Consider the following 14,585-nt stretch of genomic DNA (forward strand, 5'->3'; position numbering starts at 1 on the left):
GAGCCAGTGCCTTCCTGGAGCTTATTACATTCTGGCTGGGAGACAGGCAATGAACCAGAAAAGTAAGATTAGGCGATCTGAAAGGGCAAACAAAAAGTACAGCAGGGTAAAGGGGATGAAGATGAACTAGGCTGGACAGGGCTGGCCTCATGGATGGTGTGAGATGTGGCGGGAGAACGGTCCGGGAGGAGGGGCGAGAGGGTGTTTCTGGGGAGACAGATCTGGGGGTTCTTTCACTAGGGGGCTCCCTTGAGAACTCGCTGGCTAGCTAACGCCTTCCCCACCGCTGCAGCGGACCTCAGAGCGCCAACCAGGCCTGCGGGAGCCAGCCGATGGGGACCTTCTAACAGGCGCCGCGCTAGAGCCACGCAGGGAGCCCAGCTCTCTGCTTCCCCGGATGGCGCTAAAAGTCGCACGGAACCAAATTCAAAGGGAAACACGATCTATCGGACCGCGGAAGGAAGAGCACACCGGAAGCAGTCCCGGGACTCGAACATGGCGGCCGCCCGGGGCCTCCGCTGGGGCCTGAACCGAGCCGGGGCCTGGCTGCTACCACCACCCGCGCACTGCGCCCGCCGGGAGCTGCACAAGCAGGTAGACGGCACCGAATACCAGAGCATCTACAGCCTGGACAAGCTCTACCCGGAATCGCGGGGCGTGGACACCGCCTGGAAGGTCCCGGTGAGCGGGAGGGCCAGACGGAAGGGGCGTTTCCTCGCCGCTGGCGGAGGACGTCTGGAAGCCCGGGCCCTACTGGGCGTGCGCGCCGTTCTTCGAAGGGGCCGCAGTGGGAGCTGGTTGCCTGAGCAACCGAGGACTGGGACCACTGGGCGGGTCTCGGCGCCTCGGGAGACTGGAGGTGTGGGAGTACTGGGAGAGCATCAGTTTTTCCGCATTAGTTCCCCAACCTTCAGACCCAGATCCTTGTCCCAGGGAAAATGTGGGCATTCTGGCCCTGCAGAATGGGCAGTAAATGCAGGAGGCTGCCATGTTGTTTGCTCCCTCCTGGGATGTGGGAAAGGTCCACCGACCTTAGCCTCTAGTAGCCCCAGCACACCCGAGGAAACTGTTTTCTCATTCGTATCCTCAGGATGCATTTCATCACAGCCTGCTGTGTGCAGGCTCCGGCTCTGGCTCTGGCCCAGGAGCGGGAGAGATAGCACCCAGCCAATTCTGTAAGAGTTTCCACCTACAGGACTGGAAGAGAACGTTCATGGATTCATGCACTCAGCCAACACACTTCCATTGAGAGCATGCTCTGTGCACTGCGCTAGGCATGGGGATAGAGTAGTGAACACAACACAAAAATCCTACTCTTTGTTGACCTTGAATTCTAAAGGAGAGAGAGAGCAAAAAGTAAAATTCTGGTGCAGACTATGTGAGAAGGTGACGCGCTTCAGAGAAAATAAAGCCCGGAGGGAAGGAGAGAACTAAGGTAGGAGGTGGTGTTAGTTTTAAATAGGATGGTCTGGGAAGGCCTCTGAGAGGGTGACTTTGAGTAGAGCCTAGAAGAAGCAAGGCAGCGAGCCGTGGGAATAGAAGGGAGATGGCCATCCCGTGGGAACAGCAGGTGCCGCCGCCACCTCAGAGCGGTAGCGTGCTCTGCCTGTTCGAGGGACAGCAAGCAGGCCAGCAGGGGAACCTGCTGGGGGATCCGAGGCAGAGGAGTGGGATGGTCCGGCTGGGGTTTGCAGGGCTCATGCTCACAGAGCCTTGTGCAGAGTGGGCTGTAGGATGAGAAGAACAGGAAGGCCGGTTAGGAGATTGCAACAATGCAGGTGAGAGGGGAGAAGCGGGGTGGAAGTGGCAGGGGTCCTGAGAACTGTTCCAGTTCTAGATATATTCTGAATGGAAAACCTCTGCCGATGGGTTTTCGCGGAGAGGCGAGAATAAGAGAGGAGTTGAAGTCTGGGGCCTTGAGCAATGGAAGGATTGCTTTGCCATTCATTGAGATTAGAACGTTCTTTCATTTAGCAACAGAGAAAAAACTTGAATCTGTAGTTACTGTGTCAGACACTTTCAAGCGCGGCAGTGGAAGGAGCGGAAAGTGAGCCAGTGGAGAAGACACGTCGGGCATTGGGAAGAGAGGAGCAGAGCCGCGTGCTGTCAGGGTGCGGGGCAGCTGCTTCCGGTGGGAGCAAGGGACGCTCCCCCTCCCCGAGCTGGTGTTCGGGGCCTCTGAGAGGGGGCATCGAAGAGCTGTTGGCTGTGGGTCTGCGGTCGAAGAGAGGTTTTGGTTTGGGCCAGGAAGTTGGGAATCACCAACACAGATGATACGTGTGTCAACACAGAGGGATGAAACGTTCCAGGGAAAGAGTCAGATAGAGAAGTGGAAGGGTTTCAGGGGCATGTCCGTGTTGAAAGGTGGCAAAGAGCAAGCAAAGGAGCGTGAGAAAGTCCTAGGGAAGGAGGAGAAAAAAAACCACGAAGATCGCTCAGCAGAGGGTGCTGCACGGAGGGCATGGCCCATGGCCCTCAGTGCTGTGGAGAGGCAGACTGAGATGAGGACCCGCCCCCCAGCCCCTGGAATAATTCTGAGATGGAAGGGGCGGGGGTGGACAACAGGACAGGTAAGGACACTTTCTGAGCTTGGATGGCCAGAAGAGCCTCACGGGGGTAGTGGTTGCCCTGGGCCCGTGGATTTGAGGCTCAGAAGCTGAAGCTCAGAAGCTTCCCAGGGGAGCAGCTGGGAGAGGCACGGAGGTGGGACGTCCTGGAGGGAGTGGTTCTGTTCCACACAGACCCTCAAGGCAGACGTGCCCGTCACTGTCCAAGGCAGGCAAAGTCCCAGGGGCAGAGGGAGCACGGCCCCCCATGTTTGTCCGTGCAGGCCAGCAGAGGGTACTCCCGCTGGAGTTTCCCTGACGGATGTGTGTGCTCTGGTGCCTTCCCTCCCGCCTCCCAGGAGCCTCTGATCGTCCCCACACTGGCTCAGGTCGGGGCAGGGAGGGCTGGACACATCAATTCTGTTTTCCTGAAGGAGCGTTATCTGAGACGGCACTTCTGGGAGCTTTTTCTGTCCTCTGATGGGGTTTTGCTGGGTCCTGGAAATAGCTGTATTACATTTGCGCCATGGCTTTACATCATTTCTCTGGTTGCCCTGGGCCAGTTGGGAGTCACCCAGCAAGTAGTATTTATTTGACACTGTGTGCATTACATTACAGGCTGACGCAAAGCAAGCCAACAGTGACATTCCTCTAGGTAAGTCATTTGATTTTATTTAAAAAATCAGCCATTTCCTCCACCCCTCACACATTCCTCCCAGATCTTTTCAGCCTAATAAAAGTAAAGAAACTTTGGGTGTGCAAAAGTGGAGTCCTTTCAGTGTTGTTTAGAATAGCAAAAAAAAAAATTAAATAAAAAATGGTCGCGCAGCCACTCCGGAGTGCTGTGCAGCTCAGACGGAGAGCTCCTCACGTTCCTATGACATGGGATAATGTTTTTTTTTTTTTTTTTTTTAAGATTTTATTTATTTATTTATTTTTAGAGAGGGAAGGGAGGGAGAAAGAGAGAGAGAGAAGCATCAATGTGCGGTTGCTGGGGGCCGTGGCCTGCCACCCAGGCATGTGCCCTGACTGGGAATCGAACCAGCGATGCTTTAGTTCACAGCCCGCGCTCAATCCACTGAGCTATGCCAGCCAGGGCTGAATAATCTTTACAATGGATGACTTGATTGTCGCTGGAAGAAAGCAAGTTATGGAAGAATATGTGTAGTAAGCTAGTATTCGTGCCTTACATGTGAATCTGAAATATATACATATTCCTACATGCATACATAGATCTGAAAGGATGCACAAGAAGTTGGATAGGAGGACAGCCTTGGGGAGGGGAGAGGACAGGACAGACTCGTGGGGACGTCTCCCTGTGAGCCGGAGCGTGCATCACTTGAGAACTGTGCGCCCATCGAGCCTGAGGCAAGGCCTGGGAAGGAACAGCCAGTCCTTCTCAGATCCAGAGGCCTCACTGTGGCCTCCACCGGCCGGAAAGGAAGAGGATCAAAGGTGCCGGCCCCGCTGGCCCCCGCTCAGGCGACAGCAACACAAGGGAGAGGACGCCCAGCAGCCGACCTCCTCGCTTGCAGCCGAGCCCCGCAGGGTGCGCGTGCCTGGAAGAGGCAGAAAGCTGCCGCGTCAGACAGGGGCTCAGAAGCTGTGTCACCGCAGCCTTCGGAGAAGGGAGGCGAGTGGGAGGGGGCCGCGCTACAGCTCCCCGTCTGCCGCCCGGGCTGTGGTGCTCCTGGAGGATCCTGGGAGTTCCTGCAGAGACAGAGTGGACGGCGGTGCCAGCCGGACCTCAGTGGCCTACATACATGGACGCAGGTTCTGTTGCCAGTGCCATGGGCTGTGGGGCCATGGGGGAACGGTCCCCGTACAGTACTGCGTGGGCCCGTCACCCAAGCCGCCACAGGGAGGAAGTCCTCTCAGGAGCAGTCCCGAGATGGGTCACCACTGGCTGTAGGGGCCTGCCATCCGCCACCAGGCCACCACCGTCGTTTGCCGCCCAAACGTCTTGCAGCTCACCTTCTAAGTGACCCCAAATTTTCCAGCCTCCCTTCTTTCTTCAGACACTGTGAGGCTACTTGTCATGAATTATAGAAGGAAGAAACCTCATTGTACAGATTGCAGACACACACAAAACTGAGACCCAGAAGAGCATGGGACTTGGCCGGCGCCACCTGGTCAGCAGCTGAGCCAGAGTTGGGAGCGAGGCCCCGGGTCCAGTTCGGGTGCTCAGCCGCCCAGCAGGTGTCCTCAAACGCTGCCCAAGCGCTAGGCACGCGGACCCCACAGTGAATTAGATACACACCCGTCCTCGGAGCTTACAGGCTACTGGGCACCACATCCACCATGTTCTGAAATAAAACACTTAAGTTTGTCTCTTAGGTTGACCTTTTGAAAGAATCCTCACTCTAAAACAAGGGGCAAAGAGCTGGGGCAGCTGGAATGTACCGGACCAGAAGCAGGCCGCCTGGGTCATAATTTTACGGCCTCCGCTGTCTGCAACCTTGGGAAAGTCACTCCTGACTTTAGTTGTGACCTCTATAAATCATCTCTTACTCTGCTGATCTGAATGTCACATTTATATATATATATATATGTAGTCTCGTGTCATTGAGAGAGGTGTGTAATGTTTTGCCCTGAGATCATCATTTCTTCGGGGCGTGTTCTGTTTTGCAGACCGCCTGACGATCTCTTACTGCCGGAGCAGCGGTCCCGGGGGCCAGAACGTCAACAAAGGTACGGGACGCCTTGTTTTCTTCTGTCAGAAGAGGGACTTGATGATTCTGTGTTTACATTCGTGGGGAATAAAGGGCTTTTTTTTTTTAAATAGCAGAAGCTTAAATAAGCCAGTTTATAATAATGCTCTTTATTCTCCTGAACGTGGCCTGGTTCTCAGACTGAGCTATGGGTCGGCTTGTGAGTCGAAACAAAGGGAAACCCCAGTGGGAGCCGGCAGCCAGCCCCCAAGCAGATTCCCTGCGTCCTCGTGGAGCCCACCCGCCCATTCCTCTCAGCACCCAGTACACTGTGAGAGGGGTGCTGGGCTTCAGTTCCTGGGGTTCGTTTCTGTCCAGAAGTGCCCCACTGCCCGGCAGGCTCATCCCACGGCCAGCTGGGCCTCCCCAAGCTGACACAGGAAAGAAACACACCCGGTTGGGTTTCTCGCCTCCCTTTGCTCCAGGATGGTCACCCGCCACCCAGGCGCAGAGCCTGCCGAGAGACCTGGTGACCCGTGCTCCCTCCTCTCTTTCTTTCCAGTGAATTCCAAGGCCGAAGTCAGGTTCCACCTGGCCACCGCGGACTGGATCGCAGAGCCCGTGCGGCAGCAGATAGCTGTCACGGTAGGGCCGGCCCCTTTCTGTCTCTTTAATCCCTCCGTTGCTTTTATTGTTTTTATGTGTTATTTTTTAAATGATTTCTTTTTTAGACAGGGGAAGGGAGGGAAAGAGAGAGAGGGAGAGAAACATGGCTAGGTCACCTCTTGTTCGTGCCCTAGGGGCGCACCCTGACCAGGGTCAGAGCCTGCAACCCAGGCATAGGCCCTGACGGGGGATTGAACACGCGGTCTTTTGCTTTGTGGGATGCCGCCTGACCAGCTGACCCACCCTGGTCAGGGCACCCCTTGGTAGCGTTTAAACCTTTACTCGGTGGAACTCTGGTCTTGCCTTTGTTCCCTGCAGCATAAAAATAAGATCAACAAGTCAGGAGAGCTGATACTCACCTCCGAATGCAGCCGCTATCAGCTCCGCAACCTGGCAGATTGCTTACAGAAAATTCGAGACATGATTGCCGAAGCCAGCCAGCCGGCCAAGGAGCCCTCCAAAGAGGATGCTGCACTGTGGAAAATCAGGTACCAGGAACCGCCCCAAACTTCTCCTGAGGGGCAGCACCGGGCAGAAGGGGGCAGGGTAGAGTCCACAGCCTCCCAGCAACGGGTGGAAACGCCCCTCCCCCAGGGTGGGAGCAGACTGGCCCCAGCGGAGACCTGGGAGCCGGCACCTGCTCCTTCAGCCGCTCCGCTCCCCGCCGAGAGGCCAGCTCCTTTCACCACCTTGAAAAGCACCAGCTGGACACCCGGGCCTAACGGCGCTGTTTTTGTTTGCAGGATAGAAAACACGAACCGGGAAAGGCTGAGAAAGAAGAGAATCAGTTCTGCCGTCAAGACGAGCAGGAGGGTAGAGGTGGACTGAAGTCACCCTCCAGAGCCGGCAGAGACGCTCTGCGGGGCGTGGGGCAGCGGCGTGAGCGTCAGTGCCCACAGGAGACTGAGTCGCTGTGCGCGGTCGCTGGCGCCGGTCTCGAACGCTGGAGCCGTCCGGGAACGTTCATCCGGAGTGAGGGCTGCGGGCACCGGCTGCAGCCGTCTTCGTCGGCAGTTGCATGTGTCAAACCTTAATTACCCATTTCATGTGTGAGCTGCAATAAAACTCTAAACACAGACGGCTTCCGTTCTTCAGAACGCTCCAGAACGGGATCCCACCTTGCTCTCAGTTGAAATCGGCCTAGCAGTTACTGACTGGCGCGGACTAGGTGTCGCAGCCGGCGGGACAGGAGCGAGCGCGGTGTCTGCCTTCAAGGAGCACACGTGCGGTTAGAAGCTGAGGCGGGCGAGTGGGCGTCAGAGGGGGGCTTTGACGAAGGTGCAGCCCTTCCGTCAGGACAAAGGGGCGGAGCACGTGCCAGCTGAAGGGAACAGTATGGATAAAGGGGGCCAAAGAGAAGGCTGGGGGCGGCGAGACCATGAGGAAGCCGTCCGAATGGTGGCTTTAGGCAGGGGCTCATGGGAGCTAAGTCTGGAGGGAGACAGACGCTCAGTGTGGAGATCCTCACATTCAGGTCAGGCGGGTTAGGTTTTAAGAGACACGGAGCAGGGGACCACCTGAGTGGGAAGGAATGTCAAGTGTTAGGTGCCGTTGTAGGCCCTGGGGTTGTGGGGGCAGGGAAAGAGTGGGTTGGAACTAGAAAAAGGGTTTTGCAATCCCGTGGGCGGGGGAGCACCCAGGCCAGCGTAAGAGTAGGTTACTCTAGAATGTACGAATTCCGTAGAACATTCTCTATTATCTTGACCTACTTCACTCATTTGACAAACAATGCATTGCAGTGCTTTAAATGCAGTGTAATAGACAGCAGTAGCGCCTACACGATCTGGGAGCAGGGACCTCATTCGCGTGCGTGTAAACAAAGGGGGAAAGTCTTCGATAAATGGCTTAGGAAACCTAGAAGATGTGAAAGACGTGGTCCTGGTCCTGAAGAGAGCCAGCCCCCTGGGGACCAAGGAAGCGCGACATTCATTGGTCCACGAGGCCCCGGGTGAGTTCCCGGGGGAATCAGCAATGAACCAAGTCCATTCTTGCAGAGATTTGACATCCGATCAGTTGAACAGAAAAAAATGGATTCCTGTATGGTAACATGACCTAAAATGTAAATAACATAAGAAAGGTCTAAAGAGATTCTGAGAGGCAGAGAAACAACTAGTTTCCGCTGGAAGGCCGGAGAAGCTGCAGTGGAGGTGGGCCTGACGGATGGGAAGAGCTGGCCGTGCAAGCGAGACCAGAGCTTGTCACCAGGAGACTCCAGGGTGGCCAAGGGCCATGCCTGCCTGTCACTCAGCGAACTGTCGCACTGAGAATGGGCTCTGAAGCCGGACCCACTACCCCGGGCAGCTCCTGCCCTCCACCCCCCGCAGCTGCGGGGCCTTGTGCACACTGCTTCGCCTCCCAGTTTCCCGTCTATCACCTGGGGATGATGCTACCAGCGGCTACCTCCTCGAGCTGGTGTGGGACCGAAATGAATAAATAAATGGCTAATGGCGCTGAGTATGTACTCGGGGAATGGTGATTAATAGCGCAGTTTGGCGGGGACCCAGGGGACGAGGAGCTGTGGAAGACACATCTGCCACATTGAGTGGGAGCCAGGTCTAGGAAGTCCTTAAGTGTGACAGCCGAGACGCTCAGGTTCTCCCCCTCCAGAGGCTGTCAGGGGAAGATGAATCTGGCCGTGAGCGGAGGAGGAAGGGCCTCGGGGAAGTGCGCAGCGGTTGGTAGACTGACCCCGGCGAGCAGTCAGGGACCCATCCTAGAACTGGGGCAGTGACCGCAGGGATGGAGAGAAAATCGATGCAGAAGGATTATGGGGACAGAAAATTGGCCCACGTGGAAAGGGAACAGGTGTGCGACGTGGGCGGTGCTGTGCATTGAAACAGGAAACTCACCGAGGGAGCAGGCTGGGAGGGCAGTCGGATGAGGAGGATGGTGTCACCTGGGAGAAGCTGGCTATGTGGGGCCCGAGAAGGAATGCCCAGGTGCCGATGCCCAGGAGAGGGGCCGGAGCCCTGCAGCTGGGAGTGAGGTTGCCTCTGGGAGGTGCAGGGTGCAGGAGGACGAGCAGAGTCTGGGGAAAGGCAGGAGCAGTTGAGGAAGAGGCAAGGCAGAAGAACCCAGGGAGACCGGCTCAGATGGTGTCAGCGGGAAACGGGAGAAGGCACCCCTGTGGGTTGACCCTGGGCAAAGTGCTGGACCCTCAGAAGACGTGGGTGGCATGTGACAGGACCTGGAAGAGCATTCCAGACAGGAGGAGAGGAAGACACACAGAGAACAGAACAGGCAACGGGATAAAGACCAGAGCCCAGGGGTGGGACCCATTCTTTTAAAAAGCTGAGGGAGAAAGAAGGAACTTGCATGAACCTCTTGGGCACAATGTTGAGCGAAAGAGGCTAAGCTCCCAATCAGTGATTCCACTTATATGTAGTTCAAAACAAGGCAAAGCTGCTCAGCGGTGATGCACATCAGGAAAGTAGCTGGGGGAGGGGGAGGGGGGCTGGGAGACTGGGAATGTTCTGTATCTCATGGGCTGCAGTGTGTGCACTTTGCCGCACGAACGTTACACTTCAACAAACAAGCTGATTTAACTGAAATGAGGGCAGGAGGCTGGAGCCAGGTCGGTTAAACTCGTCTTGCTGATGTGAAGGAAAGACGTGGGTTTCTGCAGACGCCGCGTGTTGGAGAGAGAAACAGAGGAGCATGTCCAAGTGCCCTGTGTCCTGACATGCGGGGCGTGGGGAGGCCAAGTCTCATCTCAGGCTTGACGGGACGGGAGCTGCCTGCCCTTGGCCGTAGCTTCTGCTGCGACATCCTTCAGAGGTGCATGGGTCGTAATAGTGGATTTTCAATGTTGCGACGTTTAAAAAATGTGCTGATTCTTTATTTGTGCTATTTTTTTATCTAACCGTTTTAAAGGAAAAAAATATTAGGGTGAAGTATATATTTGGCTGATATATTTCTTTTCTGCATATTATACGCTGGCATATAACATATACATAGGTGTGTGTGTGTGTGTGTGTGTGTGTGTGTGTGTGTGCATGGAAGGATTTGTTCCTCCTGGTTGTCCCTGTCTCGTGATAGTGAAGATTTTCAGGGTTTATGTTTCAGTATTCATGACTGAGCCTAGCCTGCTCTCGTTCGCTCCTTACACCACTTTTCCCTAAAACACCTGACTTTCTGTCGGTTCTGTAGTAGACACGATGGCTCGAACCTCAGCCTTCATCCGCCGCGGTCCAGGTGTTCAGGCAGTCCCAGCCCTACTGTGCTCCCCGGAGCGGAGGCTGCAGGTTGGGTAGTTCGCCTCCCAGGGTAGCGACTTCCCGCATCCTCTCGTTCGCCTGTGAGCTCCGGGGGCCTCTCCCGTGCCCATCCCTGGCTCGGCATCCCTCGGTAAACGGATGCCCCACTGACTCCTGCACCCGAACTCTGACCGTCTACTAGAGGAAAAGATGCGAGAAGGGTGAGCTGCAGGCCCCAGTGGCCTAATGGATAAGGCACTGGCCTCCTAAGCCAGGGATTGTGGGTTCGAGTCCCACCTGGGGTAAGAGCTTCCGTTTTGTTACTCAGAAAAATTCACTCCAACCTTGTTGGATTCTAGTAAAAACGTGCCCAGATCCCAAGTGAGCGCGGTGGAAAACCAAATGGTACCCTGAAAACAAAGCAGCCATCGGCAACACTCACCTCTGTCAACTTTTCTACAATTCGCAGGCCGAGGCTAGACAGCAGTACTGCAAACGACCGGGGACTGTCAAGAAGGCAGGCAGGCTCCGGAGGCGGAGGAGTGCCCATGGTCCAAATCACGTGGACTGGAGCCCCTGGTTGCCCATTCGCAGAACCAAAATTACCTTTAGGGAAAGGCCACGTACATCACCCCAGGTGGGACTCGAACCCACAATCCCTGGCTTAGGAGGCCAGTGCCTTATCCATTAGGCCACTGGGGCACGACAAAACACAGCGCCCACGTGGTCCATGGTAATGCCACGTGCACAAATGTCACAATTCTCCGTCACGCTTGCGGCAGGACTGCGTACTCCTAGGCCAGAACGTAGTACAGGTCGCCGCGGCGGGACAGCCAGAGAACCAGAGGGTACACAGCCGTGCTACGCGAAAAGCTAAAGAGCAAGACGAGACGATTGGGAAGGGCCGGCTCAGACCTAGGGTGGTCTAGCGGCGCGAACCTCCAAGCTTCTTAGAAGATAGATGTCAGCGGGCAGAGGAACTAGGAGAGGGGACTCAGTATTGTCATGCCGCTGGCCAAGGATCAATCGACCAAAACAGCACCGACCACGAAGGGACTCGAACCCTCAATCTTCTGATCCGAAGTCAGACGCCTTATCCGTTAGGCCACGCGGTCTTAGCACAACACAATGAGCAATGCGCAGTCCAGGTACAACTTCTTCGCGGGCGGTGGCGCCCACTGCAGGTGCCACAGGGTGCGACACCGGCGCAGCGAAGGCGGAGCGAGGAGGTGATCTATGCAGTCGATTTCTGTGCCAGTGCGTCCACAGATCCCCAAGGAGGCATCGCGGCAGAGCTGCGTCCCCGTGGAGTTTGAGTGGCATAGCGCGTAAAGCCGCTGACTCCGGTTCAGGAAGTCGCAAGTTCGAATTTCCTGTACCCGTGTACAGTCCTCCGAGAGGACAGCACATTGGTATCACAGCTGACTTCCAACCTTTGCTTTTCCTGCCAGAGAGTTCCGGTGTGATGTCATTACGCAGCCCCGCGGCATCACAGCTGAAAAGGCAATTGATCGCGGGCCATTCGTCTAGCATTCCTATGGCTTAGTGGTTAAGACGCTGGCTTTTGAAAGTGAGTGTAACAGTGAGATAGGGTGTAAGTTCAAATCCTGTAGGAGGTAGTTTCTCTATCACGCACATAAAATGAAAGCGGTGTAGTTCGTTTCCTTTTTAATAGTACCGCAATTATTTTCCTTTTCTTTTTGATCGTGCCGGACTACACCTTGAATGATAAACGGTTGAGGGTCAGTGGGGCCCCACTTCTTGCATCTTTTGAGTTGGTATCCACTCATCTCGAGAAACTAATGCGTTCAGTAAGAATCGCTACAGTTTAATTAAAAGCAGGCAAAACTGCAGCCCCGGCCCCTCCATTCCCCCTAAGCCACCCCCTGGGGACGGGCAGGTGAGATGGGAATGTCGCCCAACTCCATGCCATCCAGCCCGCTGTGCGCCGTCCCCATCCCGACGGCACGCACGGCTCTGTGCAGACTGGGTGTGTGTGTACCAGGAAGCACGTGTGCACGTGGTCACCGGACAGTAGGAATAATAACCACCGATCACAGGAGAAAAGGTGGCACACGCAAACTGTGTGACCCTAGTAGTGATTTTTTTTCTTGATAGTTATTTTTAAAAAATATATTTTGATTATGCTATTACAGTTGTCCCATTCATTTTCCCCCTTCATTCCCCTCCACCCTGCACACCCTCTCCCACCCACATCCCCACCCTTTAGTTCATGTCCATGTGTTATAAGTTCTTTAGCTTCTACATTTCCCATACTATTCTTGCCCTCCCCCTGTCTATTTTCTACCTACTGTCTATTCTACTTATTCTCTATACCTTTCCCCCGCTCTCCTCCTCCCACTCTCCTGTTGCTAACCCTCCATGTGTTCTCCATTTCTGTGGATCTGTTCCTGTTCTAGTTGTTTGCTTAGCTTGTTTTTGTTTTAGGTGTGGTTGTTAATAATTGTGAGTTTGTTGTCATTTTACTATACATTTTTTATCTTCTTTTTCTTAGATAAGTCCCTTTAACATTTCATATAATAAGGGCTTGGTGATGATGAACTCCTTTAACTTGACCTTATCTGAGAAGCACTTTATCTGCCCTTTCATTCTGAATGAAAGCTTTGCTGGATAGAGGGTCCTTGCCTTTCATGACTTGGAATACTTCTTTCTAGCCCCTTCTTGCCTGCAAGCTGATTTCTTTTGAGAAATCAGCTGCCAATCTGATGGGAATTCTTTTGTAGGTGACTGTCTCCTTATCGCTCGCTGCTTCTAGGATTCACTCCTTCATTTTAATCTTGCCTAATGTGATTATGATGTGCCTTGGTGTGTTCCTCCTTGGGTCCAACTTCTTTGGGACTCTGTGAGCTTTCTAGACTTCCTGGAAGTCTATTTCCTTTGCCAGATTGGGGAGGTTCTCCTTTATCATTTGTTCAAATAACTTCCACGTGTTGCTCTTCCTCTTCCCCTCCTGGTTGAAGAGGAAGACACCCCTATAATTCGGATGTTAGAACGTTTAAAGATGTCCTGGAGGTTCCTAAACCTCTCCTCATTTTTCTGAATTCTTATTTTTTCATTCTTTTCTGATTGTGTGTTGTTTTCTTTCTTCCTGGTCTACTCAATTGATTTGAGACCCAGTTTTCTTCACCATCACTATTGGTTCCCTGTGCATTTTCCTTCATTTCACTTTGCGTAGCCTTCATTTTTTCATCTAATTTGTGACCAAATTCAGCCAATTCCGTGAGCACCTTGATCACCAGTGCTTTGAACTGTGCATCTGATAGGTTGGCTATCTCTTCATCACTTAGTTATATTTGCTCTGGAGCTTTGATCTGTTCTTCTGTTTGTGCCTTTTTGGCCTTGTCAGTGCCTGTTATGTGTGAGGGGTAGAGCCTTAGGTGTTCACCTGGGCTCCAGGGAAGGGCAAATCAGTCGCTGGGTTGTGATGCTGTACGTGGGGGCGAGGTCTGAGAGGGAACAAGGACACTTGCTCTGCTCTGTCGAATTTCAGTCTCTTTCACCACTTCCCCCAAACAAACTGGGCCCTTCTGGTACTAATTCCCCGGTGGGTGGGCTTGTGTACGTTCTAGGACCCTGCGGGTCTCTCCAAAGAACTCTCCCGTGAGGCTGGGAGTCTCTCCCTGCGCCTCAACCCCCACAGGTGTTTTCAATGGGTGGTTTGAGGCTTTATTTCCTGGTGCTGGGGCCCTGGGTTGCACCATCTGTCTTGCCTCCCAGCTTCGCCTGGTTTACGTGCACACAAATGTGGGAACGCCTGGTCACCCAACCGCCTTGCGCACTGTGCCTCGATTCACAATCGCCACCTCACTGGGTCCACCCACTGCTGCCTTGAACGTCTGGTGCCACCACTTTTTTTTGCCGTGATCCCTCTCCACCTGGCCGCCCGGCTCCACCCCTTCTATAGGTCTGGATGAATATATCTACTTTAATTGCTTGGTTGTCAGACTTCCATACGGTTCAATTTTCTATCAGTTCTGGTTGTTATTTTGTTTCTAAATTGTTGTTGTCCTTATTTTGGTCGTGCGAGGAGGCACACTTTGTCTACCTACGCCTCCATCTTGGCCGGAAGTCCCCCCCACCCTTAGTGCTTAATTTGTAGATTATTGGAGAGAGCTCAGCATCGCTTTGCTGTCCCACCTCATGGACGCACTCACTGGTTGATTCTTGCACGTGCCCTGACTAGACAGCAAACCTGCAAGCTTGGCCTGCTGGTGCGATGCTCTGGCCAACCGAGCTGCCGGCCAGGGCCTGATCCCAGGAGCCTTTGAAGAGCGACTGTAGCTGGCTGGCGTAGCTCAGTGGATTGAGCACAGGCTGCGAACCAAAGTGTCGCAGGTTTGATTCCCAGTCAGGGTACATGCCTGGGTCATAGGCTACAGCCCCCGCAACCACACATTGATGTTTCTCTCTCTCTCTCTCTTTCTCCCTCCCTTCCCTCTCTAAGAATAAATAGAATCTTTTTTAAAAAAGTAAGAAAAGGGACTATAGGAGAGATGTACTTTTAT

The 14,585-nt window shown here is 54.0% G+C and overlaps 1 protein-coding gene, 1 long non-coding RNA gene and 3 other non-coding genes across 7 annotated transcripts; 2 read left to right on the forward strand and 3 right to left on the reverse strand.

Moving 5' to 3' along the window:
- Positions 1-437: 437 nt before the first annotated feature.
- Positions 438-6,939, forward strand: MRPL58 (mitochondrial ribosomal protein L58). Of its 3 annotated transcripts, none has more exons than XM_045837437.1 (6): positions 438-681; positions 3,165-3,201; positions 5,178-5,237; positions 5,760-5,842; positions 6,182-6,351; positions 6,612-6,939. In XM_045837437.1, the coding sequence occupies exons 1-6, from the start codon at positions 496-498 to the stop codon at positions 6,895-6,897; spliced, it is 822 nt and encodes a 273-aa protein (XP_045693393.1). In that variant the 5' UTR covers positions 438-495; the 3' UTR covers positions 6,898-6,939. The 3 variants fall into 3 exon arrangements, with proteins under 3 accessions (XP_045693393.1, XP_045693391.1, XP_045693392.1); XM_045837435.1 differs by having other exon boundaries at positions 451-681; positions 6,607-6,939; XM_045837436.1 differs by having other exon boundaries at positions 451-594; positions 6,607-6,939.
- An 89-nt stretch (positions 6,940-7,028) lies between these two features.
- On the reverse strand, positions 7,029-11,472 carry LOC123817643. The gene is made up of 3 exons (XR_006785468.1): positions 10,502-11,472; positions 8,713-8,891; positions 7,029-7,915 (listed from the first exon to the last, which is right to left on the reverse strand). It is a non-coding gene; the product is annotated as an uncharacterized LOC123817643 (long non-coding RNA).
- On the forward strand, positions 10,292-10,364 carry TRNAR-CCU. The gene has a single exon. It is a non-coding gene; the product is annotated as a tRNA-Arg (tRNA).
- On the reverse strand, positions 10,689-10,761 carry TRNAR-CCU. Its single transcript has one exon. It is a non-coding gene; the product is annotated as a tRNA-Arg (tRNA).
- Positions 11,102-11,174, reverse strand: TRNAR-UCG. Its single transcript has one exon. It is a non-coding gene; the product is annotated as a tRNA-Arg (tRNA).
- Positions 11,473-14,585: the final 3,113 nt, after the last annotated feature.

The sequence above is a fragment of the Phyllostomus hastatus genome, unplaced genomic scaffold (genome assembly GCF_019186645.2).
Source record: "Phyllostomus hastatus isolate PE091 unplaced genomic scaffold, TTU_PhHast_1.1 phas_contig_210, whole genome shotgun sequence".
Lineage (NCBI taxonomy): Eukaryota > Metazoa > Chordata > Mammalia > Chiroptera > Phyllostomidae > Phyllostomus > Phyllostomus hastatus.